At 40.3% G+C, this 27480-nt stretch overlaps 1 protein-coding gene across 2 annotated transcripts in view; it reads right to left on the bottom strand.

Moving 5' to 3' along the window:
* Window positions 1–27480, bottom strand: part of TAF4 (TATA-box binding protein associated factor 4) — a 37830-nt gene that overhangs the window by 1601 nt on the left and 8749 nt on the right. The window contains exons 3-16 of one of the 2 annotated variants that reach the window (XM_035547954.1): window positions 14474–14640; window positions 14009–14128; window positions 12009–12128; window positions 11547–11669; window positions 10531–10620; window positions 9187–9429; window positions 8043–8190; window positions 7584–7698; window positions 6789–6958; window positions 6051–6181; window positions 4599–4724; window positions 3877–3933; window positions 3676–3795; window positions 844–951 (exon numbers count right to left, since the gene is read on the bottom strand). In XM_035547954.1, coding sequence (XP_035403847.1) covers window positions 898–951; window positions 3676–3795; window positions 3877–3933; window positions 4599–4724; window positions 6051–6181; window positions 6789–6958; window positions 7584–7698; window positions 8043–8190; window positions 9187–9429; window positions 10531–10620; window positions 11547–11669; window positions 12009–12128; window positions 14009–14128; window positions 14474–14640 — 1784 coding nt within the window. In that variant the 3' untranslated portion in view covers window positions 844–897. Of the gene's footprint in view, window positions 1–843; window positions 952–3675; window positions 3796–3876; window positions 3934–4598; window positions 4725–6050; window positions 6182–6788; window positions 6959–7583; window positions 7699–8042; window positions 8191–9186; window positions 9430–10530; window positions 10621–11546; window positions 11670–12008; window positions 12129–14008; window positions 14129–14473; window positions 14641–27480 lie in introns of those variants that run through there. The other variant, XM_035547953.2, reaches the window with a different exon arrangement.

The raw sequence follows: 27480 nt of genomic DNA, 5'->3' as shown, positions 1-27480 counted from the left end.
TAATTACTATTTTATAAACAATAGGTGAATAATTAGAAGCTATTGGTGATGTTTAATATAGATGTGTTTTGAAAACACACAAGCAAAGTGCTGTTCTTATCTGCTGGCAGGCTCTAGTGACCGACAATCCCAACAAGCAAAAACCCACGAGTAACTACTCTCGGTATTCTTCACCAGGTTGGCAGACGGATCCCAGGAGCAGCCCTGGAGTTCTTGCTGAGCTAGGAATCATTCCTATCAGCCTGACTGCGAGGTCGCAAGGAATATCCTCTGTCTCCCCTGATCTTCCCAGCAGAGTGCCACGATCTCTGCCTGTTGTTGACAACAGCTGTAACCAGGCTCAGCATTATATTAAGCAGCAGCTATTCTGGACACCGGCAAACATTCCCTAATCATCTCTGAATTCCTCTCTATCATTCAGCAACACTTACCCCTCCGCTACACACTGGTAGCGTGCCACACAGGGTGGCAAAAGAAACAAGCAGAGCGTTATTTGTTACTTTCAAAAAACAGGAGGAGAAACGTAAGATTTCTTTAGAGATGCCCACACTGTTTAGATATAGACTGGTTGGTAACTGAGTTTGCAGAGCAGCTCTGCTGGGGCAAGCTCGCCATGCATTCTCGCTTGCAGCAGTCACAGCTCTGGTAGGATACGTGTGATAAATACAACTCTTTTATGTCTTCTGTGCTTTTGTTTACACCAGCAAGGAAATCCTGTAGTGCTTTAAAGCCATCGGATTAGGCAGGAACACTATCCCATAACAAAGCGTCTCCTTCCAGAAAGCCTGGGGTTTTCTCACAGCCAGGGTTCTCTAGCACATGCAGCAGAGACATTTCCTTAGCAGTACTGGGGCGCAGCCTGGCTTGGGGCTGGCGACAGCTGAAGAGCAGCAAGCATCAGAAGAGCAGCCCCCAAGAAGTTCTCAACCAGCCTCCCTGGCTCTGCCTCGCCTGCAGGGTGGAAGCAGCAGCAGTGAGGCACAGTCGCCAGTAGATGGCACAACGAGACCAAAAAGCCAACTTGCAGCTCAACTTTAAAAATCGGAAATATTTTTGGTAGTTGCTTGTTGCTGATACCTTGCTCTTGTGTGTTTATAGAGATAATGAAGATATTCTGAGCGACTGGGAACAGATTATATTTCTATCACTTACTTCTGGATACTTTTTTTCCCCTCCTATTTCATTTACTAGAAGAATCTAATATTCTTTTATTTTTTATATGAAACTTCAGAACTACGTGACACCAGAAGGCCCAAATACTCCACTAGTGGATAAAGATTCATCTGCCTGCAGTTTAGAGCATTTAAAAGTGTTCTAGGTAAGAACACTGCAGAGTGGAGAAAAGCCATGAGAGCAATGTGAATGAGCTGCTGAGACGCACACTAACACAGTCCTCCACATGTTAAAGTAATGTATTTCTGCTCAGTGTATGTTACTAAGAAACCAATCTAAACTTGCACTGGAAATTGTCATCTCTGAGGTGGTAGCATACTGGGTTTGCTGCCGCCCTTCTTACATCAACACACCACTAACAACAAAGGACACGTTTCAAAAGGTCACTTTAAAGCACTTGCACAATTTAGGTGCCTAATTTCCATCTACTTCAATGGACGTTAGAAGATGTAGGACAATATTGGATGCTAAATAAATTTTGTCAAATACATACAGGTTAATAACAAAAGGTCTATAGATGGAATGGTTAGCTGTTTGTTTGTTTAAATATGCCTTAGCTCAATCCTGATTTTTATTCAAAATGTTATTATAGTCTATAAAGTAAAATATCAGGAGTCTTTTTAAAGAGAGAACTATGCTACTCCTTTAGGCACAGAATAAGTTATGAGCTTTCTTACAACATTCAATAAAATCAGTTGGACCTAAAATTCTAAAACTGACACCAACCTGTTTTGTTGAATTTTGAAACAGTACAATTATTAGAGGTGATTTTACAAGTAATTAAGATTCCACATCCCTAGACAACAGAAGCTTACATTTACAAATCTGTGTCTAAGTAGATTTTTTTCCACACTTCTTCTAACATGCCTTAACTACAAACTGCATACAAATGGTGACAAGTGGAGCTCAATTTAAAAACGTTAAGTGACACAGCAGCAAAAGCACAGCTGTGAGTCTATCAGATCAAAAGCAGCTGGTTCTTAATTAAACAGACAAAAAGATTAGATTTCCAGGGAACCTGTAGTTAATTGGTTAACCAATAAGTGATTAATCTAGGATAACTAAATTAGTCAGATTTAGATGAAATACAAACAAGTGTTCACAGTAGATGCAAAATACTTTCCATAACCTAAGTGACATTAACAGACTATTAATGTTGCACGGTTGAGCGTGCATAAGCAGGCAATGCCAACATCAACACTCTGTGAAATATTTCAGGATATTCCTCAGAGACCACATCATTTATAAACATATTGATCTTTCCGAGTGCTGCATTCTGCAATTTCTAATTTCTAAATTCTGATTTTAAATTATGTTTATAAAACTTCAATACAATAATTAGTTAACTTATATAAAAACAACTCTATCAATAAGCAGGCCTGATATATTATTAATAATATCAGGCATTTCAGTAACATTCAAAACACAAAATTGTTTATGAGGATGCTCAAGAGGCTTGATTTTTTAATATAAAAATAAAATTTATTAGTTTTCAGATTGTTTTGTAAATTTTATATCAAGCACACAAATTCTGGCTTCTAATAGCTCAGTATAAAGCAAGGTGAACTATTCTGTAATGTCACTTTTCTATAGAATGAGTTGCTTTAGCAGCAAAAATGTGGGATGTTCATGCAGTAAATAAGCAAAATTATTAAACTATTAGTATCCTGTCTCTTGCTATCAGATACAAAACTCTGCATCGAAAAAGTCTCAAATTATGAAGAGCGTTTTTGGACCTGTTAATCACAAGTTTCGGAAGACTTTGTTCTTTTCAAGCATTAGAGATTCTTCATTCAATATCTTCCATGCAGAAAGTAATTTTATACTATTTCATGTTCATTAACTTGTTTACAAATATAGCAGATAGTCTATCAATCTACCTGAATTTAAATGAACATTAAACTAAACAAATACTGAGCATACTAATAGCTTTGTCAGTAGAGGCATTTTTAATTTTTAAAATGCTAGTTTAAATGGTAGAACATACAAGGGATATATATGAACATGCTAATCAAATAGAAACAGTCAAACTGATCTGCTGTAGAGATCCTAAAACTACAGACCAATCAAAGGCTGAAGAAATTAGACAAGTTCCTATAACCCGACGGTCCAGATGTAAAATTCAGCAGTGATTCAACTCTACCACTGCACCCACCTCATTAAAGGCATTAGTCTGCTCTCTTAGTTGGTTAGTTTGGATACAGCTATGACAATCTGTTTTGAAACCAGGTCCAAAGAAGCACAGACTTGAGAGAACAGCGATGGCTTTCTAACATTCCTCAAGTTTCATGAATCAGGAAATAATGACTACTCAAATTTTGTCCCCTATGCCATTACACTGATGCTAAAAATTGATTCTGGCCTTGGAGCAAGCAAATGTTAGCACATTTCAAAATACACTCCTGCTACTCAAAAACTTCTACAAACTAGCAAAGAAAGCTCTGAAGAAAAAGACTTTTACAGAGTGACACAGCAAAACCAAGGACTGCAATTGCACTGTACCTCTGTCCCTGATCCAGATCCTGGTGAATCCACTTTCCTTTTCTTTCTGGGACCAATTGCAGCTAATGCAGTCAAGTTGGCATCCCTCTGTCTCATCTGTGCTAGCTCCTGTTGCTGCATCTGCATTTGTCAAAACAAGTACGGTTAATCTTTTTTCTTTTAATTTTGCAAAGAAAAGTTTATGTTGAAGTGAACACTTACCTCCTTGGCCTTCTGTTTCAACCTAAGCTGTTCTGGATCTTCTTGTCTAGATCGAGACTATGTTGATAAACGATGAACATGGAAGAGCGAGGGAAGAAAAAGAAAAAAAGTAATTTGTTTACAAAAGCAGATAAACATGGTAAGTTTTGCAGTGTATGAAAGCTTTTCTTAAATTTCTGTGGGAAGTGGATTAGTAACACAATAACACAACACAAACCTATCAGAAATCCTGGCTTATTTTGTGAATTGTCTCTAGAGTGCTGCTGCATAGGTAGTCATACTCATCCTATATTCGGGTCACTGAGTACAACCACAAAGTCTAGTACTTGCATCAACTGCTTCCTACCTATTATATTTCTTCATCCTGTCAAAATCTTTCTCAATTCTATTTCTATTCTCCAAAATACTTGTAGCTTTTCTATACCATTTCATTTATGCATACCACCAAGATACAAAATAAACCTTTTTCCTCAATGAAGATGGCAAGGACTAGTTTTTAAGTTCTAGTAAATCTAAGAAAATGCAACAAGAATGGTAGAGCAGCTGTCTCACGTGCTTTACCAAGAAAAGCAGAACACAGCTGTATCTAAAGAACACATTCATCAAGTTCTACCTCTGAAGATTAAAGTCTTTCCCTTCATCACGTCCTTTAAAATGCAAAGAAACTCTGCACTTTTGACGTCAAAAATGACACCGAAAATGTGTGAAATCCAAGCACTTGCCTTTGCTGCACGCATTAAAATTTCCCTTTCTTGTTCATCTTTACGCTGCTTTTCTATTTGATCAAGTTGTTCAAAGAACTTGAGCTGTGCCCGAACGTCACTTGCTTGTTCATATCTTTCATCATCCTGAAAACATAGCAAATATGTTTCTCATTACATATCTTAAAAACAAAGCTGTTACCTTGTACTGTACTGTAGAAGAACATATAGATTTAAAGCTAAGTGTTCACTTTGTCCTTTTCAAACAAATAGCAAGTGTATATTTACACCAGTCAAACCAGCTAGAGCTCTTAAAAGCATTTTGTTCTATTCCACGAATTCATCAGATTTTGACTTCTATGCTAATATCATCACGGCTTTAACCTCCCAAACATATTTCAGAGAGAACTGTTTTTTGTTATTTTTTAATGCTTAGGCATTTGCATCTATTAAGAACACACATCTGTCAGATAGAAGTCTCTTGAGAATTCAGAGCAGTGCTCTCTAGTCCCACGTTGATCCCAGCAGCATTAACAACAGGTGCAGTCTGTTCATTCTAATACAACGTGGCCACATGCACGGAGAGCAGGTGAAACAGCTCATTTTACATTCAGTCGCTTCGTCCCATACAAAGTGCCTTGTTTAACATGGGTTACCATCAAAAAGGAGAAGAAAATATGATATATTTTTCTCTCCTATATGCTCACATTGGGGGAAGGAAGGATATAATGTGGTGTAAGCCTCAATGCTAAATTTTGCTGCATCCTCTTCATGCTTGAGCAGTTGTAGAGTTGTACTTCTGTGACTTAGGGTATACCTTTTTGGAAGGTCAGCATAGCCAAAGAATATTTCCTTGAAAGGGAATATTAACTGCATGTTCAATGATTCACTTTCTCCCAGTACCTGCTGGGCCTATATAGATTGAATTACAGAAATAAAAGAACACAAGGACTCTACAAATAGATCATCACTGAGCACAAAAAAGGCTTCTGGAGATGAGCACCTGTATGTATTTTCAGTAGGAGATCAAAAAGCTTGTTTGCAAAGATGCTGTACACTTGAAGAAAGGAAATGAAAAATACTCATCCATCACACCATTCAGCCTTACACTGGGAGACTTGATGCTGACTGACCTTTACCAGATGGCACATAATGCTTGGGTGTGGTGAATAATACTAAACCACATCTTTTATCTGCCTCTCTCATTGTACAATCACTCAGACTTTAAACATTTGACATAATAAAGGGGTGGGGACAGCTCCTAAACATTGGTTTGAAAAAATTTTTGCAAAGGCAAGCTGAAGTATTCTAATCATCTATGTATATTAATAATCTTAGTCTAAGGTAAATCAGTCAGAGACAATAAACAAACTAACTTCACAGAATGAAGAACATCTAAACACATGTATCACAGCCAACCCTAAGAGCCCATGGAAACTGTGCGATTTTATCTGTGCAATTAAATACAGTTACCTTATAAGAAATGTTCTTTTGTTGAGCAGTCTCCGATAATTTTTCCACGAGGTTTTGTAGTCTTTGTTGTGTAGCATGTGATACGTAGCTAACTACATCAGGATGGATTTCTGTTATTCCGTGTTTTTTACCTATGATCAGGACAGAAAGTTGTAAAAAAAAAAAATTATAACATGCAGCTAAACATCTGGTCAATCTCAATCATGGAAATTTAAGCACTTTAAAAAATAAGGCCATCATGTGTATTTCTGAGAACAAGCATTAGACAGGAAACAGTATACATATAAAAGTTTACATTAGCTTAACAAAATTTACGACTATGAACAAATGCTGCATGCCACAGTAAAACAAGTAACCTAAGAACATTTTTAGTTATACTATAATTTTTAAACTTGTGCATAAATACAATAAAGTTGTTTCTGGATTTATTTTTTTAAAAACAAATTTAATTATTTTAGTTGCTCTATCATTTTATGCAGTCAGAATTTTAACAGGGTCCGCTAATTTTGATGTTAAGTTGCCATCGTTTTAGAAAATATTTCTGTAGCTTTGTTATTGCTTACACTGTTCTTCTACTTTCATAAGCTGAGTGACTGCCCACACAAGCATCCAAATATACAAAAGGTAACTACTCTAGCAACTTTAAAACTATTCAAATCAATTTCTATGGAAAATGTCTTCAAGTACCCCCAACACTAGTGAAATTTGTTTCTTAAAGCTCTAGAAACATTAACTTACCTATTTCTAATATCCTTCTTTGTAAAGGTGCTGAGAAGAGGAAGGTTTCATCTTTACAGGACCTTGTTAACGTGCCCACTAGCTCAGAGTTTGTTGCCAATATTCGAGCGCTTTCCTCTGACAGGTTGACTCCGGCCATTGATGCAACATCATTAATGTCATCGTCATCCCTTGAGAAACAAAAACTCATTACAACCATAACATTTAGTTCTTGTATCTACACATTCTGCTACAAAACCTCAACTGCAGGTAAGTTCCACAACAAATCTGAATATTTTATTTAACTTTTACATTTTATTTGCTTTTATTATGCATTAAAATAAATCATTTGATTCCAAAGTATTCTTGCCATTTTGCACTTCCTAACTGTTTTTCTTAAGGTCTTTTCTTATGCAACATTTTAGCATCTTGAGAAACAAAAGGCTAGACATCACTACCACCAAACAATAATAAACTGCACTCATCACCGTAAAACAGGCTGTACATCTGAACGACCTGAGCAGAGTTGGCAGGAGCAGAGGAATGAATTCTATTTGCTTGTCCAGACAAGATTTGTTTGTGAGGTTTGATATCTATCCTTAGTGCCAGCTAAATGCTAAAACCAGTCTGGCACAAGTATATCCACAGCTGTTTGTACAAGTTTTTAAGTAGCAAACCTGCTACAGAAAATTCACTTCTAGTTCTTGCGAGTTTACCTAGCCTGATTCAGCACCACTGGAATACACAGAAAGGATCCCACTGAGCTCAGCAGGTTGCCCAGGCAGTATAAGTACAAATAAGCATATGGTTCCTCACCTAAAAGAACCTCCCCCAGGTTCTTTCAGTTTATTCTTCTGAGCAGCAGCTACTTGTGTTGAAACAGTGGCAATAGCCTTGTTTCCAGGTAATACTGTTGGTTTTACCACAGGTACTGCAAGAAGACAGACAACATTTGTACATCAAACTTCAGAGTTCAGATTTACATGCCAGTCATGGGTGGTAATGGCAAGGGCCTGGCACAAAGACTCTACCCGCATTTCACCCATCTAGAGCAGGACCCCCCCATGCACTTCCAGCTCCCAGACATTTTAGTTGACTGTAAATGCTGCCCTAACATATGTGCAACCCCAGCCACTATGGCAATATGCTCTGAAAATTTTATCTGTACTACAACAGCCAGCATACAGCTACAGGGCACTTTAGAACTGACAGTAACAAAACAGACTTCAGTTAGTGCTATCAATACAATATATACTAAATATCTTGACCTCCTACCTGTCTGAAGTTGATTCAGTTGAATTTGTTGAGGAGTAGTAAGCATAATACGACTATGTGGTTGCCGCAACGCTACCATCGGTGTCTGTGTCAACGTTACCTGTGGAGGCCTTATCAATGTCCCTGCTTTTTGAGACTGTTGGATAACCTGCAGATAAGTAGAAAAAAGAACTGTGAACAATCTGAAACAACTAAGGCTAAGAATCTGGTGGGAAGAAAAAAGCCTAACAATAAACTTGTAAATTGTTATCATCTTAACACATCTGTTCATTGATCTAGAATCAGCACATTTTAAGGTATTTGAGTTTCTTTAGACAAATTATTACTCAGAGGAAGACTAATCCACTTTCTGTGATACAAAAAAAGCCTTACTGCTATTAAAAAACAAACTATAATCACAACAATCCTGGTAAAAGTTCTACCTGTAGTTTCTATATTAGATATAGAAATATATATAGCGTTCAATTTCTATTTCTTCCCTAGGTCCCTAACCCCTTGCTATAATGTCTAGGCTATAAAGACCATAAAACTGATAAGATCCCCAATTTTCTTTCAAGTTAAGTAAAAAGTATTTATGAACTGACAAAAGCAATCTCTTCTTTTCATCTTATATAAAAATTTCTGGACAGAGAAGCTCAGATGAATGGCAAATGTTCTACAGGCAACGTTCATGTACTAAGTAGCAAGAAACCCTAGCCATTTAATAACATAAATTAATACATATCCTAGAAATAGCTTGTGTGCAGACACTGCTTTGTTATGAGAACAGGAAAAAAGGCGGTGCACATTATAATAGTCTTATATGGTTTTCATTAAGGTTTACATGCAGGCCTAAGAAACTTCTTTCCTCTTTTGGGGTAATTTGTTGTTAGACTTATGAAATGGGAAGTGAAAAATGCTCCGTAACACTGCTCTCATGGGATGCAGTGATTGAGAAAATCTGTCAATATTTCTTGGTAAAACAGGAAATATAGTACTTTATTCGTGAATGGATTTTAAATTATACCTTTTTTCTTCTTAGTAGCTCTCTTCTCTAAAAAGGTTAAAGATCCGACTGAGGTAAACAACCAATTTGTGAAGCAAACTCACTGCATTCTGAAAAAACAACTGTGCAGTAACAGCTGACGCGCTTCAACTTACGTACCAGTGGTGTAGACTGCCCTTGTTTACTAACGCCAACTTGTGTAGGCTGAGTTAGACTGATTACAGGTTGTTGGAGAGTACTCGTTACAGTTGCAGTCGCCTTCCCTGCTGTGCGCTGAACCGACGGGCTTAGCATCACTGCCGTAAGTGCAGTTGTTGCTTGCGTTGTTGGCTGCTGCTGTTGACTTTGCTGAATGAAAGCTGCAGAGTCCGGTGTTAACTGTCTCAAGGCAGGTAAACTCCTCTGAAAAGAGGAAGGGAAAGAATTTGCTTGAGTATCTTAATGCTAGATCACAGAAGAAAACATTAATCATAAAAAGCAATGCTTTTTATGCAACGTCAGTGTGCTGCATTGGTCTGCATGGACATCATCATCAGAAGAGAAAATGTGACAGCAGCACACAGAAATACCATGCCACTTCACGTTTAAAGCTAGACAGAGCAACAGGACCTTTAGTTGTGGGAACTTGGCATCAGGCATCTAAGTCACTGAGCCCATCTGGAACCCTTGGTACATATTTAACAGTCTAAGCTCATGCTGCCTCACTTGACTGCATGTACCAACCTATGAGATGTGATGGCTTAGAAGACTGCAGAGTTTTACCGAATTCTTACATTAGTTACTTAGAGTAACAATTTTTGTCCTTGTGAACAACTGACATATGAACAAGTATTTAAGAATCCAGAAACATCAACACACACCTACAGCTATATCCCTTAATCATACATTAGCCAAGCAGAGTTATACTCTTACCATAAAGTGCTGATGTGCCTTCTCTGATTTTTCAGATGTTAAATGTTTCAGAATAAACATTATTTTGAGATGTGTCGAATTACTATAAAATTTAGGACAAATGGTGTTTATTATTGAGAGATGACAAATTTCCTATTTATCCATATGAATATATGGTATATAGCAGAGGCATAAGAGCATGAGTTTGTCCAGAAGGTACAGTTTTCTGTATCATTCAATCCCTACTTTTTTTTTTTTTTTTTTAAGAGACTAAAGAGATGATAATAAATCAATTCATAGGCTTGGTGCTATGGAAAGAAACAGCTTGCAAGTAATAGAAAGATGACCCACACTTCTCAGATTTCTTAAAGTAGCTATGATTTGACACTAGTAGAAATATTATTGGTTGTGCCAATGAATCATACTAACAAACCTTTGGAACCAAGAGACAGAAATATTGTTTTAAGGGTGCAGAAGTCTAACCAGGCACCATTTAAAACTTCCATCTACATCATCTCAGAATTCCATCTGTACTGGTAAAAGATGTGCTTGTGCTCATTGCTGCAGGCAGATACGCACAGTTATACATGAGGACTTGTGAACACAAGTTACCTTCAGGAAAGGCACAAGGTAAGGTTGAGGTGAAGAATTAAGTTCTCTGTAGAGCCTACTGGTGAAGTCTTCTGCTTCAATTTTTCCATCCTTCAGAACAGAAAAGCAAAATAAATGAACTTGCAAAAATTACCTTTTACATTTATTCAACACCAAGCAAAAAAATTACGTCTTAGCAATCTATAGAAAATAAGCAGTTTTATCATCCCCCACTAATTTTAGTTATCAAGTTTTATCATAGCAATGATTTTTGAATGCAGTTTTAAGACATCAGCCACAGAGATTTATCAAGAGCGATCAACTGCTCAACAGCCTGGCAAGCCCCATCTCTGGTGTTCTCTTTTCCAAAGTACCATAGCTCCTCCATTTCAAATAATTAAAGGTGTGCCCATCATATACTAAGGTGGCATCTCTCTCACAAAACTAGTTTTATATTCCTCTTAGGAGGATATTTTGACTTTTGGTCTTGTGACCACCTCTGGTTATCTCATGATAACATCCAGAATATACAGCTGTGCCTTAAATTAAAGGCTGCTCACAACCAGGCTAAGCAGTATTACTATTCATTCTATAAATATTATGTATGTCAAGCTTTAACATTAGCTTCAGGTAACATTATTTACTATTATTTTGTAAAAGTTTGTGGTTTCCTACACTTAGCTATTCTACTAGCTGCACTGTCTTTCCTGACATTTCATAATTCATATTTTTATTCGTTCCTTTATCAATAAAAATCATAGAATTTAAAGAGTCATCATTTATATTATTTGCACTTAAATTTAACTCGCATAGGTCCATTACAATAAGTTAACAGGTGTCATGGTTAGGAGCAGCAACATCTGATTTACAAGCTTTAAAGGAAAATATATGCATATATTTTAATTCAGAAAAAGCAGTGTTTGGTTTATCTCACATTTTAGAAACTTCCTCATCATAAACACTCAGTTTTGAGTCTAAATTTGCTCACATATTGTTTCTTACAACTTTGAATGAACTTTCATATGAACTTTCCTTACCAGCAGGTTCTGTACCAATTCTTTCACGTTAGCCGCAGTCTCTGAAGACTGTTTTCCAGATGATGCCAGTTTTATTAACGTGGATAGAAAGTTTTTGCATTTCTTCACATTTTCCATAGTTTCCTGATGGAGGTGGGCAGGGGGAGTAGAAGGGAAACAGAAGGGATAATAAATTCTTTGTAATAAATACTCTGACCTGAATTCTGAGAAATAAAGTCCTTCTCTAGTTCATCACTGAATAATAGTATTTATTAATTCAGGTCCCTGAATTAAAAAAAGTGTTCACATTTCGTAAGTTATATGGTACTGCCAAAAGTTTACTGTTTTCCCAAGACCATCAGGTAACAGAACTCGTACATCTTTACTACTCTCCACTCAGATCAGTGCCTGTGTGTGTATATGCGTATAGATACACATACGTGGTTGTAATAAAAGGGTTTTTTAATGCACTCAGTATCTTACTGTGGCAGCAGTGGAGGTTGCCGTCGTTCCTTGCACTGTTCTCTGAGGAGTTCCAGTTTGTACAGCTGTTGCTGTCCCCAATGTAGTTGTTTGTGCAGTACCACCTAGAACAATCTGAGGCTGCAGAAAATACAAACATAAGATTATTATACTTGGAATGTACCTGACTGTTTCCTATCAAACCATCAAATTAACCAAGCCACAGGGCAGTGGGCATCTTCTTTCACAGCTCCTACAAAAAAGTTGCTCATCTACTATCTGTTGCAGTGGAAAGAAAGAGCCACCAGATGGCACAAAACACTACACATTCAAAACTGAAATGGCAAAAGTTGATTAACAATTGCAGGATTTTTGGTTACTCAATAAAATCGCAAAATAATACCACAAACATACCCTTATACTCTGTTGTTTCACAACATGATTAAAAAAAGCACTACGTTTCTGTCAATGCAATAACTATTTTTGCCTGTTTCCTTAAATGCCACTTTCAAAAGGAGACTTTTTTAAAAAGCACAATGAGCACAAAAGCTTTGGTGTTCTCTAGGTCTTTTTGATGAACGACAGGACAAAGCATTTTTCTACTTTCATAGACAAGGTGGTAATTCAAGGTAGGAATAACACCTATAAAGAAACAACACTGTAAACAAGAACTTTTCAGACATGCAGTCCCACTCAGACTTCCAACACATTCTAATTACTAATGACAACCCAATCAGAGAAACAATAATTCTTATCAAGCTAAAGCTAGCTCACAGAACTTTAAAAATTTATTTGTAAACTTCCTCTTTAATACAAATATACACAAAGAAAAAGGCTCCAGTGGTGCCAAAGATAACTTTCATTGGTATTTGGGAGATGGAAAAGGAGCTAAGGATTTAACATGTCACATTCTTTTGTAATAAGGATAAATGAAGACCACGATATGCCCATTACAGGAAAAAAAATATGCAGATGGAATGATTTTTTCCTCCAGTACAACAGCAGTGTAGATGAGTGAGACTCGGATAAATTAACTCTTAGACTTGGAAAGACCACTGGCATAGGCAAAGGATCTGAGAGAGAAAAAGGTTAACAGGGTGCACAGCAAAACCTGCATGTATTAAATGAAAACTCTCTAATCCTCTCTACTCCAAGGATGAAGAAAGCACAATTATATGATTAGGCAACAGCAATCACATCGTATTGTTGCCTGGAAGTCAAAGGGAGAATTTCACACTTCTGCACTGCGTCTTAAACTTGGTATTCCCCTTCCTCCCCCTCAAATAAAAAAAATCAACAAGAAAGCCTTTCATTAATACAGGCTGATCAATTAGAAGAGACCTCGCCATACTAAGACATCATGATTTATCCTAGGGCTATTAGAATCTCCACAAGTACACAAACCAAAGCACAAATTCAGAAGAGGGAGAAGGCTTGTGGAAGAGAAGGCTACCAGGGCAAGTTTTTGTTTGTAATTGTAAATTTTGTTGCGGGATTTGGAGGACTTCAGATCCATCACAGGACTACTGCCAAAGCTCCAAATCTAAAGGAAAATAGTGTCACTTTTTTGAGGGAGAAGGCATAAAAGTTACTTTATTTTGGCCAGTTCTGCAATTATAAAAACTTTTATTTTTTAATAAGGCAGGACACCTTTACATATATAAGGCAGGACATATATACAGTATATGTATATATATATATATACATGTATACATATATGTATACATATATATGTATACATATATACATATATAAAGGCAGGACACCTTTACATATATATATGCAGATAGGTGTAATATGAAAAAAAAACCATTAAAAATCATATACATTTTTTTACATCCTCATCCAAAATCTGAAGTAAATTAGGATCTGCAAATGTTTTAGAGAGGATAATCCATACGATATTTCTTCCATGCACTAAGCTTCCAATTATAACTCCTGTATTTCTGGCAGTTTCAGGGCTTTCACCTATCTTAACAAGTGAGGTACCTCAGGCACACCTTCCATTTCTACAGACTTACTTGCACAACAGGAGGACGCTGTAGCGTTGTGGTGGGTTGCACTGTTGTTTGAGCCTGAGACACTTGCTTGATAATAGTAGTTGGTGTCACCTGTCGTGCAATAATAGACGTTCCCGGAGCCTAGGGAGAGAGGAAAAAAAAACACATGGTAGTTCCTAAATTGAAATATAATCTACCGATCCCTTATTAACCATATTTGGTCTTGAATGGCTTTATTGATATAAAGAAGTTTTAAACTTAATGCCATGCATACAAGTAAAAATATTTTTGATGAAGGCCAGCCAAACTGTAACAGATTCAGAACAAAACTTAATGCCTATTCCACATGGGAAAGTCTGTGTATTACCCATTTCATCAATGACTTCTTCAAATCACTAACAACACGTTGCTTTCTGGTGTATTCTTTTCAGCTAAAACCTTTTTCTTTTTTTTTTTTTTTTAAATGCTGCAAATCAGTGAACAAACCTGCACTGTCGATATCTGTACTGGAGGAGCACTGGTAGGGGTAGCAGGACGAGGAGTCATAGTATTCTGAGGCTGAGACTGGGCATGTGCCTGTGCTTGCATCTGCGCCAAGGCTTGTTGAGGGATCATCAGCAACTGCCCGTTCTCACTACGCACAAGGACCATGCCTGTTAAAAAAGAAATTAGTCAAGAAACATACTGTCCTTTTCAAATGTGAAAGAACACATTTTTTCAGTTTATCCAAGTTGGATACGTAAGTGGAATGAATGCACTGTTGAAGTACTACACAGCTAGCAAAAGTAGTTTGGAATAAAAGCAAAATACCCCGACGTGTTACCATATTCTGTATAGAATAGCTTAACTGCAGGAGGACTCCTTATTCATCAAAATGCTCTGCATGGTGTGCATCAGCACACACGAGTCACATCCCTCCCGACCAAACATCTCATGAGAGTAGAGGTTAAAGTTAGTAATCACATAAAAATTGCTCCTGTTTTTCTAGTAAAAGATGTTTTATTTAACACAGCAACTAAAACAAGATCTTCCCATTAAGGAAGATTCCTGTTACTTTTTGAGAAATTAAAATCAAACTAGGTTTCACCAGCAACAGGAACACAATTGTCTAAGTTCTAAATTAATTTCCCCGTAACAAATTTAGTAATGAAAGCGGTTATAAAATCGTAATTTTTCTCATGTGCATCAGCAACAGACTGCACTGTGCCATGTTACACCCCAAAAGGGAAATAAAACGGAGAGGGAAACGAGGCAGCCGTTCCCTGCTCAGTCACTCCGATCGATGCACTTAACCCCACCGGAGAGCTCCAGGGAACCAGACCCAAACAGGCAGATTTTCAGATGCTAGTCTCTTTCGAGAAGCACATACAACATCGGGATCGGGACAACGTGAACTTTTTCAAGGGTTCATTCATTCCTCATGTCTCAGTCAGTCTGTGAGAGCCTCAGGAATTCGTGAGCTCCGAATAAGCCACCCAAGGAAACAAACTGGGCACCCAAAACTTGTTAGCCTGTTTGAGCAACAACCTACAGGAGGAAACTTCACCACGAAAATGAAGAGGCACTACTAAAACCACACATTTTTATTGTTAATCAGTGGATAAAAAACCTATACATGCTCCCCAACAATACGTGGAGATAGATCTCTTCTCTAGAATCGCATAGCATGACTACCACAAAAGAATCAAGCTTTCATTTGGTTTTCTAGTTGAAGTGCTGAAATGTCTACAGACAGAGCCTTAAAAAGTTTGCTTGGATGGTTTGAAAATTAGCGTTCAGCTACAAAATCCATATACTGATTTTTACAAATATGAGATCAAAAGGAAAACATTACTATATTAGTATTACACAGATGTTAATTTACATCAAAATTTACATCAAAAAGCTCATTTACATCAAAAAGGTAAATTTCTTTCACAGCTTGTTTAGAAGCGTTAAGGTGGGAGCACTACGTGCTGCGGACAAGAGCTGTATCTAGAAGCAAATATTCTAAAGTTGTCTTTCTGAAGGAGTGGTGGAGGGGGAAAATCTTTATAATCTTTAAGACTGCAGAACTAAATACACTGAAGTTTAGCTGTCATGCCTGGAAAACCATGCCACCACAAAAAGTAAGGTCTTCTTTCCTGTGACTTATGTCAAGAGATGCATTTTAATTACAACAGCAAAGCCACGCATCACCAGCACAGCTTACAAGAACTTTTATAACCTGAGAGCTTGCTCCTCTCTGCTGCTCATTAGAGCCACCACTACATTCTCACCAACAGCCTCACAACACGGGAACAGGGCTACCAACACACACACACACACACAAAAGAGAAATTCAGTAGTTTAAAGCCTAAGAAGTGACTTGCTAGCATGCCGAGCTCATCCTTGCACAAAAAGAACTTGGCAACAATCTCCCAATGTGCAAATATGAAATCTTAGGTGATGAATTCTTGTTGCCCAATTTTGTCACCTTTCTTAATAATCAGCTGAAGAAACTGAACACCGCATCAGTGGAAATCTCCAGTATTATTATAACTGGAGACATGAGGACAGCGTAAGTCTGATTAGAGGGGCTATTTTCAGGACAACGTCAAATATTTAATCTGGCCGATTCCCGTTTAGTTTCTAGCAAATCAAAAGGTCAAGCACAATTATAGAGCTTCACTTAAAGAAGCCCTGAAATGCACACAAGTATATTGACATCCGTAGGAAACTTTTTTCCTTAAACACCACAATTTTGGGGTTCCCTACAACATTGAAGGGCTAACACACCACCCAAGTCCTTTAAGGGGAGTTGTGTATTTCCTCCTTCCAGAAGCCCAGCGTAACAGATACCAACTCGAGATAAGCACCAAACCAAAGGTGACCACCGCTGCAGGGCAAGCACCGTGCCAGGACCGCGAGGTGCTCTCCCTGAGCTCCACGCAGAGTAGGAGCATGCCTACACGGTAACACAGCACAGCCGCTGACACAGGTGAAAAGCGTGTCAGCGTAAACCTTACAAAACATACCAAGGAAGTTCAGGTTTTGGCAGTCGACAGAGAAAACAATCAGCTATAATCGAAGCCTTGGCTCTGGGCGCTGCCCTGTTAGATGTCTTAACTACGGCAAGTCTGAATCTTCGCTCAAGTCCTGAAGTCCTAATAGAAAAAGTAATTCACGCACAGCTACATTCATATCTGTCCCCGTTTAAATAGCTCTTTTATATTGCGCTCCTGTTTGATACGCAGTTATTTTCAATTTATACAGTTTCTAATATATCTTTAAGTTAGGGTCTACCGCTGACAGACAAATTGCTGTGCGCACTTCACCGGCTACGTGTAAGCGCAGAGACAATTACAAGCAGCAGACCAGCCTTGCATAACCTTTAATCACAGCGTGATGATTTCACACATTTCACCTGCTTGAAATCGTGTCTTGTTGGAATAGAGATAATCTCAAAAAAGGTGTAAGAATTTAGATCGAGATGAACTTTGTTTGTGACACTTTCGTGCAGAAATTCATCCGTAATACAATGAGGGCGACTAATTTCTGATTGACCACTTCACATCTCTCCGACCTTGCTGGCAATTTTTAAAAGGGAGCTGGAGACACCTTCACGTGTGAAGGAAATATATATATCTTTTCAGTTCCAAAAATGTATATTTTAAATATTGACATACAGAGAAATACCATAATCTCATACTCCAAAGCGTAAGGGTACAAACGCTGTATGAACCGGACCAGAAACAATCAGCAGGTACTAGACGACAGCTAGAACTGTACCCAGGTACTTCACTTCTCCATTAAATGCAGCATCACATTTACATAAGAATGAGAAATACCTTTTGTTTCAAGTTTACAATCCAGGTTTTTGTTCCCCAAGTGGCTGAATTGCAATTTCAGGCCAATCAGTTAACAAAGATCGTTGCAGATGTTCTATTAGAAAGAAGTGACAATAAAATCCCTGCACATATTAAATATCTGTTTTTTTTTTCCTAGAAAGTCTAATAATATGTACTACAAAAATCATACTCGCTATTAAAAATGCAAACATTCTAGCATTCTTTCCAAGGCCCTCATTAAAAAACTAATTAAAATTAAAATTAATTACTATTTTTGTTAGAAGTTTGAGGCTTAACAGAATCCTGAAAGAGGCTCCTATTTTAGTTTGAATTAAACAATTCATCACAGCTCCAAATGAAGGATTAGCAAAATTGAGTTGGATTTCTCCTTACACCAAAAAGGATTTGTCCTCCTAACTAGTGCAATGGTCATCTCACGTACTCTCATTGCAGAGAACTTTCCAGATCTTGCTAATTTTCAAGAAACCTTTTGGGCAGAAAAGTTCATCATTATATAGCATAGCGACATGACTCTACAATGTGCCTTCTTTGCCTCTTGCTATTTGTATTTTATTTGCTAATGGCATTTCTATTTTCAAAGGGTTTTGTTCTTTTTTTTTTCTTAAATTAATAGAAGTTGTAAAATCATGCAGTGGAATAAAATGTGAAGAGCTCTGCCCATATGACATGTCAGAAAAACACAAACCAGGCTTTCTTCTAATGCCCTCCCCTTCCTTTGAAAGAAGTCGTGCCTTAGCAAAGGCTAAAGAAAAAAAAATCCATATCAGAATAATAAAGGCAGAAAAATCAAAAGTGATCTTGTAGCTGTTACAGACCACCCTGGGTAACTCCTGAGACATGCAGCTTCTCTCTCGCAGGGAACCTCTACGTTTGAGGGAACCAGAGATGCTTCCTCCAGTAAACCTAGAAAGCTAGATTAATAACATGTACAAGAGCTGGAATGAGAGAATTCAAACTCCCTGCAGGTACAGCAGGCATCTGCAGGTTACGGCCCTGAGGAGCTGCGGGGTCCAGCAAACCGTCACCCCGACGAGCACACCCAGCAGACGCAGCCAGGTGTCAGCCCGGCTCAGAGCAGGCGATGCACTGCTCAGGGACTACTCACACACCAGGCGATGTGCTGGAACGGCAGCACGCACCCAGCACGAGGACCATAGGAAGGGATGCCCACGCTCGTCACACCTGCATGAAGGACTGAAACCCTTGGGTAGCTGTGAAATACAAAACCTACAAAGTATCCTACCAGATCAAAAGCAACAGCATTTCTGATACTGAGCAGAAGAACAAATAGGTTGAAACTTAAGAGATTTTGCTCATTACCCACAGTACAGCCCATGGTCTGATCCAGACCCGTTCAGAACCATCATTAATGAATGTAGACTTCTAATAAGGTGTTTTTTCTTTTTTGTAGCTGAGACAGACACAGAGGAGTTAATGGATGTATGCTCTTGAAATCACATGGAAAATATGTTTTTCCAGTCTTCTGAGGAAATTCTCTGAGATTCTGTTCTCAAAATAAAAAGGGAACTGAACTTTACTTCCAGGAAAAGGAAAAGAAAAACCACACGCACACTTAGGCTCAGGGAGCACCGTGAGACAGCACAGCATCACCTTCAATACACCCATGTTCAGAGAAGATGTCCAAGCCCCAAAGAATAACTAGAGGATTGGTAGTTCAGGTGCAGGAAATCAAAGTTCGAACAAATATCTCTAGAAAAGAAGGTTATTGATCGTAAAGTCCATTGGAACCTGACAAATCTTCAAATCCTATCCAGATTTGCCAGGAAATTTCACCAAAGAGGTTATCTTAACACCAAAGCAGTTAGTGCCCACAGCTCTCAGGCACATACTCAGTTACAAACTCTGACCTGGAATAAAAATCTGACAGTAATTGTAAATGGGCAGTGCCATATTAGCAGAAGAAAGCTTTATAATAGTATCGGTATCCTTTCTATGTTGTCAGAAGAGAGTCTGTTGCAATGAAAAGGAAAGCAAGTGTCCGTAAGGGTATGCAAGTTGATAACAGACACACCACAGACACCCGAAGAAGCAGAGGGGGTGAGTCAGTGCTCTTTAGGTGATTTGATCAAGCTGCGCAGAGACCCTGGAATGACAAAACCTTTACGAAAGGAAGTTTTTAAGATTTTCCCAATATAAAAAAGGTGGAAGAAAAGTGGATAGACAGCTGGAGCAAAGGATCGCTGCCTGTAGAAACCTCAGGGAGAGCATTCGGCAGCAGTTACATGTATGACAGTGGCTCCTCTTACAGGCAGGGAAGGATAGCCCGGTGCTGACACCAACACTAACTCCCCTCATGATAACTAGCCTGCCTATACAAGGTCTCGCTCTACAGGAATAAAAAGCCAGTAAAAGAGGGAAGAACCTACCGAAGCTGACTAGTGTAGGCTACAAGTCTGCAAGCTCCTGGCAGCTCCGTGACAATCTAAGTAAGCAAAGGAGGCCTCCCCTCGCACAGGACAACTTTAGACAGGTTTGGAATTACTTGTGTAAGTCAAAGAAGAGCTGCTGTAATAAACCATCAGACACACAGCACTCGTGAAGGACCATCTACACACCAGTTCATGAGACGTATTGGTTACAAACACGATGAACAGCACAGACTTTCAATGGCAACACAGCCGTGGGCCGGATTTTACCAGGGATGCGTTATTTTGTACCTGTTGAGAGCTGTGCACCATCGTTAGATGCGCTGTCACTTCTGGCAACCTTCAGGGCTTTATGCTGGCACCAAAACCTTTCACCATCTCTGTCACTGACTTGGGTGATGGGACAGAAAACACTCATCAAGTCTGCACAGGACAACAAACCGGGGGAGCTCCAGATATGCTACAAGGGAGGGCTGCCTTTAAGGGAGAATTCAACAAGTCAGAAGATTAAAACAACAGGAATTTCACAAAGTCTATGGACAAACAAGTCCTGAACCTGGGACAGAGGAACCCCATGCAATAGTGCAGGCTGAAAACCAAAGCAGCAGCTCTACAGAAAAAAAAAAAACAACAACAACAACAAAAAAACCACAGGGGTCCTGGTGGACACAAGCTGGACAGGAGTCAGCAGCACGTCCTTGCAGAGAAGGCAGCTAACCAACACTGGATTGTATTAGCATGCATGCAGCCAGCTTCATCAGGGAAGTGTGAGTCTCATTAACTGGCACTTGCAAGGTTGCCTGTGAAATATCTTCAGTTTGGGGCTCCTCAGAGCGGGAGAAATACTGACAAAGTGGAACAAGCGCAGCACAGGGGCACTGCAAGGTGAGGGTGCTGGAATGGGCCCCAGGCAACCTGACCTGGCTTTGAAGTTCACCGTGCTTGGAGCTGAGGTTTAGTTCAAGTGATCTTCAAAGGTCCCTTCCTACCTGAATTATTGCACAACCCCATGAGAGAGTGCCAAGTACTAGCCACAGATTCAAAGGGAAACTGAAAGTCGCTTGGATTCAACATGACATATTGCTGGGGCTGTAAAAACGGGTCAGGACTTCAGCTGAGCTTCCATTAATTCCATTAATAAATTTCCATCCGTTTTTCTGTCGCATACAGACTGTGACAGCAGCTCATCAAGAGGGGAGCACGCCACGAACCAGAAGGGGAGCCCGGACCTAATAGTGGGGCAGTTTCTCAGCCGCAGCCCAGACCCCTCCTCGTGCCGTGGATTTCCTGGCACGCTGCGGGTAAGGGCGCAGAGCGGGGAGCGAACAAAGTTTAGGTGCTCTGAACCCTCAGGCGAGCTGTGCTGCACAACCAACCCGGGAAAACCTTTACTTGAATTTTCTTACCCAAATCTTCGAGGCGTTCAGCAATCCAAGCTCTTAGGCTTCACAAACAAACTCGGTTGGTTTGTGACATCTGTAAGCGTCTCGGCCCTACAAGCGTTACCGCAGCGCTTAAGCCCGCGCAGCACAAGTCTCAGACCCCACAAAGCAGCCGGCTGAAAACGAACCCACGGCTCGCCGTGCCAGACAGCCTGTAGGAACACAAACCAGCAGCAGTGGCAGGCCTACGACCACAAGGCTGCCAGGCGGTGCTAGAGCTGTCCAGCACACCGAGACCCCGGCCCACAACCGCCCACGCCCTGCACCAGAGCAATGGGCACCCTACAGCACCGAATGCCAGGGACTTGTGCAGCTGGACCGAGTGCACAGCCGTAAGATGCTGCACACACCTTGAGGCTGGCTGTTAAATGCTCAGCACCTGCTGGGCTTAAGGTGGAACAAAGCCAGATTTCACCTAGCCACAAAGCCTAAAAGTTTTGGTACCGCTCTCGTTTCCTACAGCACTCCACTCCTTTTGCCTGTCACTGCCCTCCCCTCACAGCCCATGTGCGCACACAACTTGGGCCATAACTGAAATTCTACTTCTTGAACAGCTGGCCTGTGATTATTACTAAGACAGATGAAACAGACCTCAAAAATCACCACGAATCCTGACTACAGCACAAGGAATTTTTGTTGTTGTTGTTGTTTTTAAGACCAAGTACACAAGTCTACATCATGAAAAACTTTTAATAAAAGATTATTTTATAATAACTTCATAATAATAATTTTATAACTCCTTATAAAGAGTTAGGAGACAGAAGCGACTCCATTGCACAGGAAAAGCTTTTATTTACTTCTACTATGCAAGAAGTTAGTTTCAAACTACAGAACTTCCCTGTACTCTCCAAGAAGCGAAGTGAACAACTTGCAAGTATTGATTCCAAGAACACAGCGAAAGGGATAATGTCAGGCTGGAATGCCAAAAAGCCACCGTGTTCAACAGTGATCCCATACAGAGAAATGTTACCTGCTCAGCTGGAAAGGTGTGCAAGTGCTCTGACAAACACCTCTTTTTTTATAAAGAAGTATTTGACAGATGCTTCATCACCGATGTGGACTGAAACTCTTTTGACTTTTCTGGAAAGCCATATTCCTTGAAAGCATGTTAGCAGTCCTTCCTAGTCAAGCATATAAAGGCAGAACAGCAGAGAGCTCTGTCGAACTGCAGCCCGACCATCACACAAATCCGCCTTCCGGCTGATGCAGAAAGAACTAAGAAAGAAAAACACTACCAGGATCTAAACCAATTACTTTAATTATTGATCTCGAAGCGATGCAGACTTAGCTCCGCTGCTAATTTCAATGGACTCGCATCAAACAACAACACGGCTATACCAGAATCGGATTTGCTTTTGCGAAAGGAAGACACAGAAGAGAGGGTTACTAATTCTTTTGATGTCATTCTAAAGCGGAGATTTTACAACTCAGCCAGTCTTCCTTTCTGGCCAACAGATTGCCTACACCAAGGTGTACCAACGCACGGGAGCTGTTCAAGCACGCGATGAAATGGAAACGGGCACGCTGCTTCGAATTCACCACAGCCTGCACACAAACACCTAGTGAGGAACGCTGCAGTAAATGCACATCGCCTTCCTTGTAAAAGCAACACCCTGAAACAACTGAGTACCCCGTGAATGCCCTGCTCTGGGTACACCTTGGTAATTTTGGCAGGGACACGAAGCTTTGCGGATGCTGCCTTTTCACCTGGAGCTGCAGGGACCCCGCGCTGGACGATTCCCCAGACAACCAAGCAGGGCTGCCCCAGTGCAAGCTTTCACTTCCAGTCCTCCTCCGCAGAAGCAGCCTGTGATTTCACGACTCCCGCTGCCGATACAGGAGGTATCCTGCTTTGAGAACATGCCAAACACAATGCCTGCGAGTTCAAATACAAATGATCACCGTGGACACGATGTTGCACGTCACTCGGCCGATAGCAACACTTATTAAATAGCGCTGCTGTTTCGGTCGGGGTATGAACACAAAAATAAAAGTATTTTCACACCTGTAAGCTTGCGCTCGGAACGCGTTTAAGCAAAATGAAGCCTAGTTTTGATTTTACTAACCGTCAAAAGCACAGTCCTGAGTAATGACTAAGCTTAATGACTGGGTATGACTAACACTTATAAATAATTAGTGCCTGCTCTCCCCCTCCCCCACGGAGGGGAAGGAAGGGAAGAAAACCCAACGATACCCTGGAAAAAAAAAGGAAGAATGCTAGGAAATAGGAGCTCCAAGTTCGTGGCGTGACCGCTTGCCTCTTTTCCCCGTCCACTCTTAACACCACCGCAAAGCAAACGTGGCCACATGGATGTTTGTGAAGAACTAGCAGCCGCTCACACGTTCCTGCAAACTTGTGCGGAGTCCAGCCACTCTGAGCCTTCGTACTCGAGATCTCTTCCACCTCCTCCACCGATCCCTCAGCAAACGTTCTTGGGTCACCTCCTCTGCCTCTCGCCACAGGTGCTGCAGTTCCTCGGAGCTGCGCTTCTGACTCACAGGCGCGACTGGTCCCACTCGCCGCACCGCCACTTAGCTTAAACGCACCTGCCTGATGCTGGCACCGCTGAGAGCTGGGCTACACCTAACCCTCCCTCACCGAGCTGCTTGATTAATAAAGTGAGAGAGGCGTGAAGACAGCTTGCCACAGCCTCGCTGCCCCCCGAGCTGTGTAAGAAGGACGGGGGCACAGCACCGCAGCTCAGCGCCGAGCTTTTGTTTATTCGCTGCTATCTCCAGCGTATTTCGCAGCCGAATCTGCACTGGGTGGCCGTGCAGCACCCAGCACGTGCTCTGCTCTGTGCAGAAGGACTGGGGTGGCTTTTAACAGCGTAACTCAGGCAGCGTGTGATTCTCAGAGCAGGTGGAATAAGCTGGACCACTTTTATAGGCAGGCGGATTCAAGACAAGATCTTACAGCAGCCGTACTAGCCGTGTGAAATAACATCACGCACTGATGCAAATTTTGTGTTGCCAGTTGTCCAGGTACCGGCTGCAATGCATTACTGGGAAAAAAAGTGTTTTAGGAATGCATTTTAAGGAAAAAAGCATCAAAAATAAAGATAAGTGGTGTTCATAACTTATGGTTCTGATTCATCAACTTATAAATAACTTATATATATTTATAGAGTTCTACACTAACAAGAAGTTACTCGATTTTTCTCAATATACTTTTCTAAATACCACGAAGAGCGTGGCAACAGTCAAAGCTTGCACTAAATCCCATACAAATACCGAGTAAAAGGACTGTCCCTGGGTAAAAGGATTTACAACCTATTTCTGCACTTTGCTGAGAGTCAGCCCTTTATAATCCAAGTGTAACTTTCTCATCACTAGTAATACAAGTACAGAAAGTCGTATTTTTAAAATGTTATTTCTAACCTGACAAGAGCTCCAGGATGACAGATTATCTATCTGTATTTGTAAAGGGCCTTAAGAACAGCTCTGCCAAGGCGGTGCTGAGCCTGCTTATATAGATCTCACTGCAGAGCCTGCTCTCAGCTCCCTATAGTTATCACTTCTTTCTTGATTATATATTGATAACCTATACCGTTACACAGCGATGACAATCAACGATTTGTCCTCACCAAAAAAGTCTATATTAAAAAAACAGTTAGTTAAAGGCATAAATAAGGCCTCAAGGAGATTTATTTTACCTTAAATATTCCACTAAAGACATACGAAGAAAATTACTCCAAGGCAGGAGGCTTTGTGGTAAAGACTTGGCTCTCGGTTCCTTGAGACTCCTGTGCCTCCAGAAAAAGACCAGCATTTCTGGAAGGAAATTACTACAAAATAGAACTGGGGTAAAAAAATGAGACTAAGCTGAGGTAAAACTGTCCATGAAGGGGAAAAAAAATAATAATAATTTGCTCCTGAGGCAGCAGCGTTTTTCTAGGATAATCTATTCGTGTGTCTGTGGTCTCGATGAAAAAGGTCTCATTTAATTTGAAATATGAGTGATCACACAATCTTTACAGCTGTTTAATTACAGCCTCATCTGTATACAGGTTTTGTACTTCTCTCAACATTTCAGGTGGAAACGGGACCATTTTGCCCCAGTAATTCAGAGTAACAACGTGCAGTACGGACACAACTGGGTCACTGTAAAAGCTGCCTGCTGTATGAACCGTTTCCCTTCTGCTGCCAGGAGGAAACGTGCAGGAGGGGTGATGCAGCAGAGCCATCATCCAGACAAAAAAGGTTATACAACTTTTAAGAAGCCTGCATCAGTATAAATAAACTACAACTTCTTGCGTTTCCTCAAGAACTTAATTAGTTTAAAACCAAACTCAACTCAGGGCATTAACACCTCGTAACAACACAAACACAGCTCCTTAGCATCCGCACAGCCACCGTCTTGTTAAAACAGCAGCGTGCAACCCGTCAGAGATGTACCGAGGCTTCAGTCCCGACGTGCAGGAGGGAAAGCCATGATGCTCACAGGTAACACGACTCACGGGCAAGGAACAACCCGACGGCGGCCACGCGCTCACAAAGCTCCTGGTAAGCTCTCTGAGCTCAGTCTTCCTTCAGCTTCGTTGTTTGTGATACAAACCGAGTGGCTGTCTGCAAGGTACCACTGAAAATTCCTTCCTATCACTGCCTTCGGTTGTGGGAAGCACCATTTTCAACGTTGTGTGTTTTCGTGCAGCTGCTTCGTCAAATCTTCTCTCACAAGAGGTAGCACACCTACCAAAAAGTTAGCTCGGCAACGCGTACTGCCGTCCAACTGGCAAAAGCCTTCTTGTTAACATCAAGCAGTGACAGCAAACTCCAGGAGCAGATTCAGACAGATAAATGGAGTTGTAAACATTCATAAAAAGTTTCAACACACAAAACAACCGTGACGAGAGTTGACAAGATGGGTTATTTTCAGGTTAAAATGTTCGTTTCAAATATTTCTGACAAAAAGTGCATATAGCAGCCAAGAAGTGTTTAACGTGCCCTGTCTGTACGTGGTTTCTATGCCTGCTTCATACCAAAGAGACTCTCATTATTCGTGACAGTTTTGGTGAGAGCAGAGAGCAGGCTTTCCACCAGCCGACCCCTTCTCTTAAAACCCACCCAGGCTACTACCAGTATTTTAACTGTGCTCCTGAACTCCTTCACACACTTCTTAGGATTTTATTTACATATCATTTCCCGAGACAGAGCAGACAAACAACAGTAAGGATTTTCATACACCAAAGGGTTTCGTTTGAAGAGCGTTTGCATTACCTACTAATTTGTGTCTTATCACATCAGTGTCCAAAGCCGGTACGTTTTCATTTTCAGCTGCTAACTTTGCTGCAGTGCCCTGTATTAGTGACTCGAGTCCCAGGCAGCACCAAATTTGTGGTCCTCTAACCAAGATGTTGCACTTCACAGTAACCCCAGAGATGGGAAACTCACTCAGCTCACTGAGCGTGCAAACACCATAGAGCTTCCTACAACAGCAGAGTGCAAAATGCCCCAAAGACACAAAGTGCTCACTTTTACTCACCTACCAACATCACAACGCTAGTGATACCCCAAGCCCCAGACAGACGGTGACTTGAAGTGTAGGTAGATATATAAAATAAATCCATACGTGCTCTTCTTGCTGGGAACAACAGCGTTTTCCGTAACAGAAGTGAACAGTAAGCAAAGTTAATGTCTTTCATAGCTTGGCTTAGTAGAATCACAATTATATTTCCCATTAAATCTCAACATTTAAAGAGACACCTTTATCAGATGTGTACAAACAAAGCATTCATTTGCCTCGTGACACTCGTTGTAACAACAACAGAAATCCTACCGAGCATCTCTCTCATTTTTAGGTTCCTTGGGGTACAAAGCTAAGCACGCAGGAT

This window comes from Cygnus atratus, chromosome 16, assembly GCF_013377495.2.
Source record: "Cygnus atratus isolate AKBS03 ecotype Queensland, Australia chromosome 16, CAtr_DNAZoo_HiC_assembly, whole genome shotgun sequence".
Classification (NCBI taxonomy): domain Eukaryota; kingdom Metazoa; phylum Chordata; class Aves; order Anseriformes; family Anatidae; genus Cygnus; species Cygnus atratus.
This window is presented reverse-complemented; position numbering and strand designations above follow the sequence as displayed.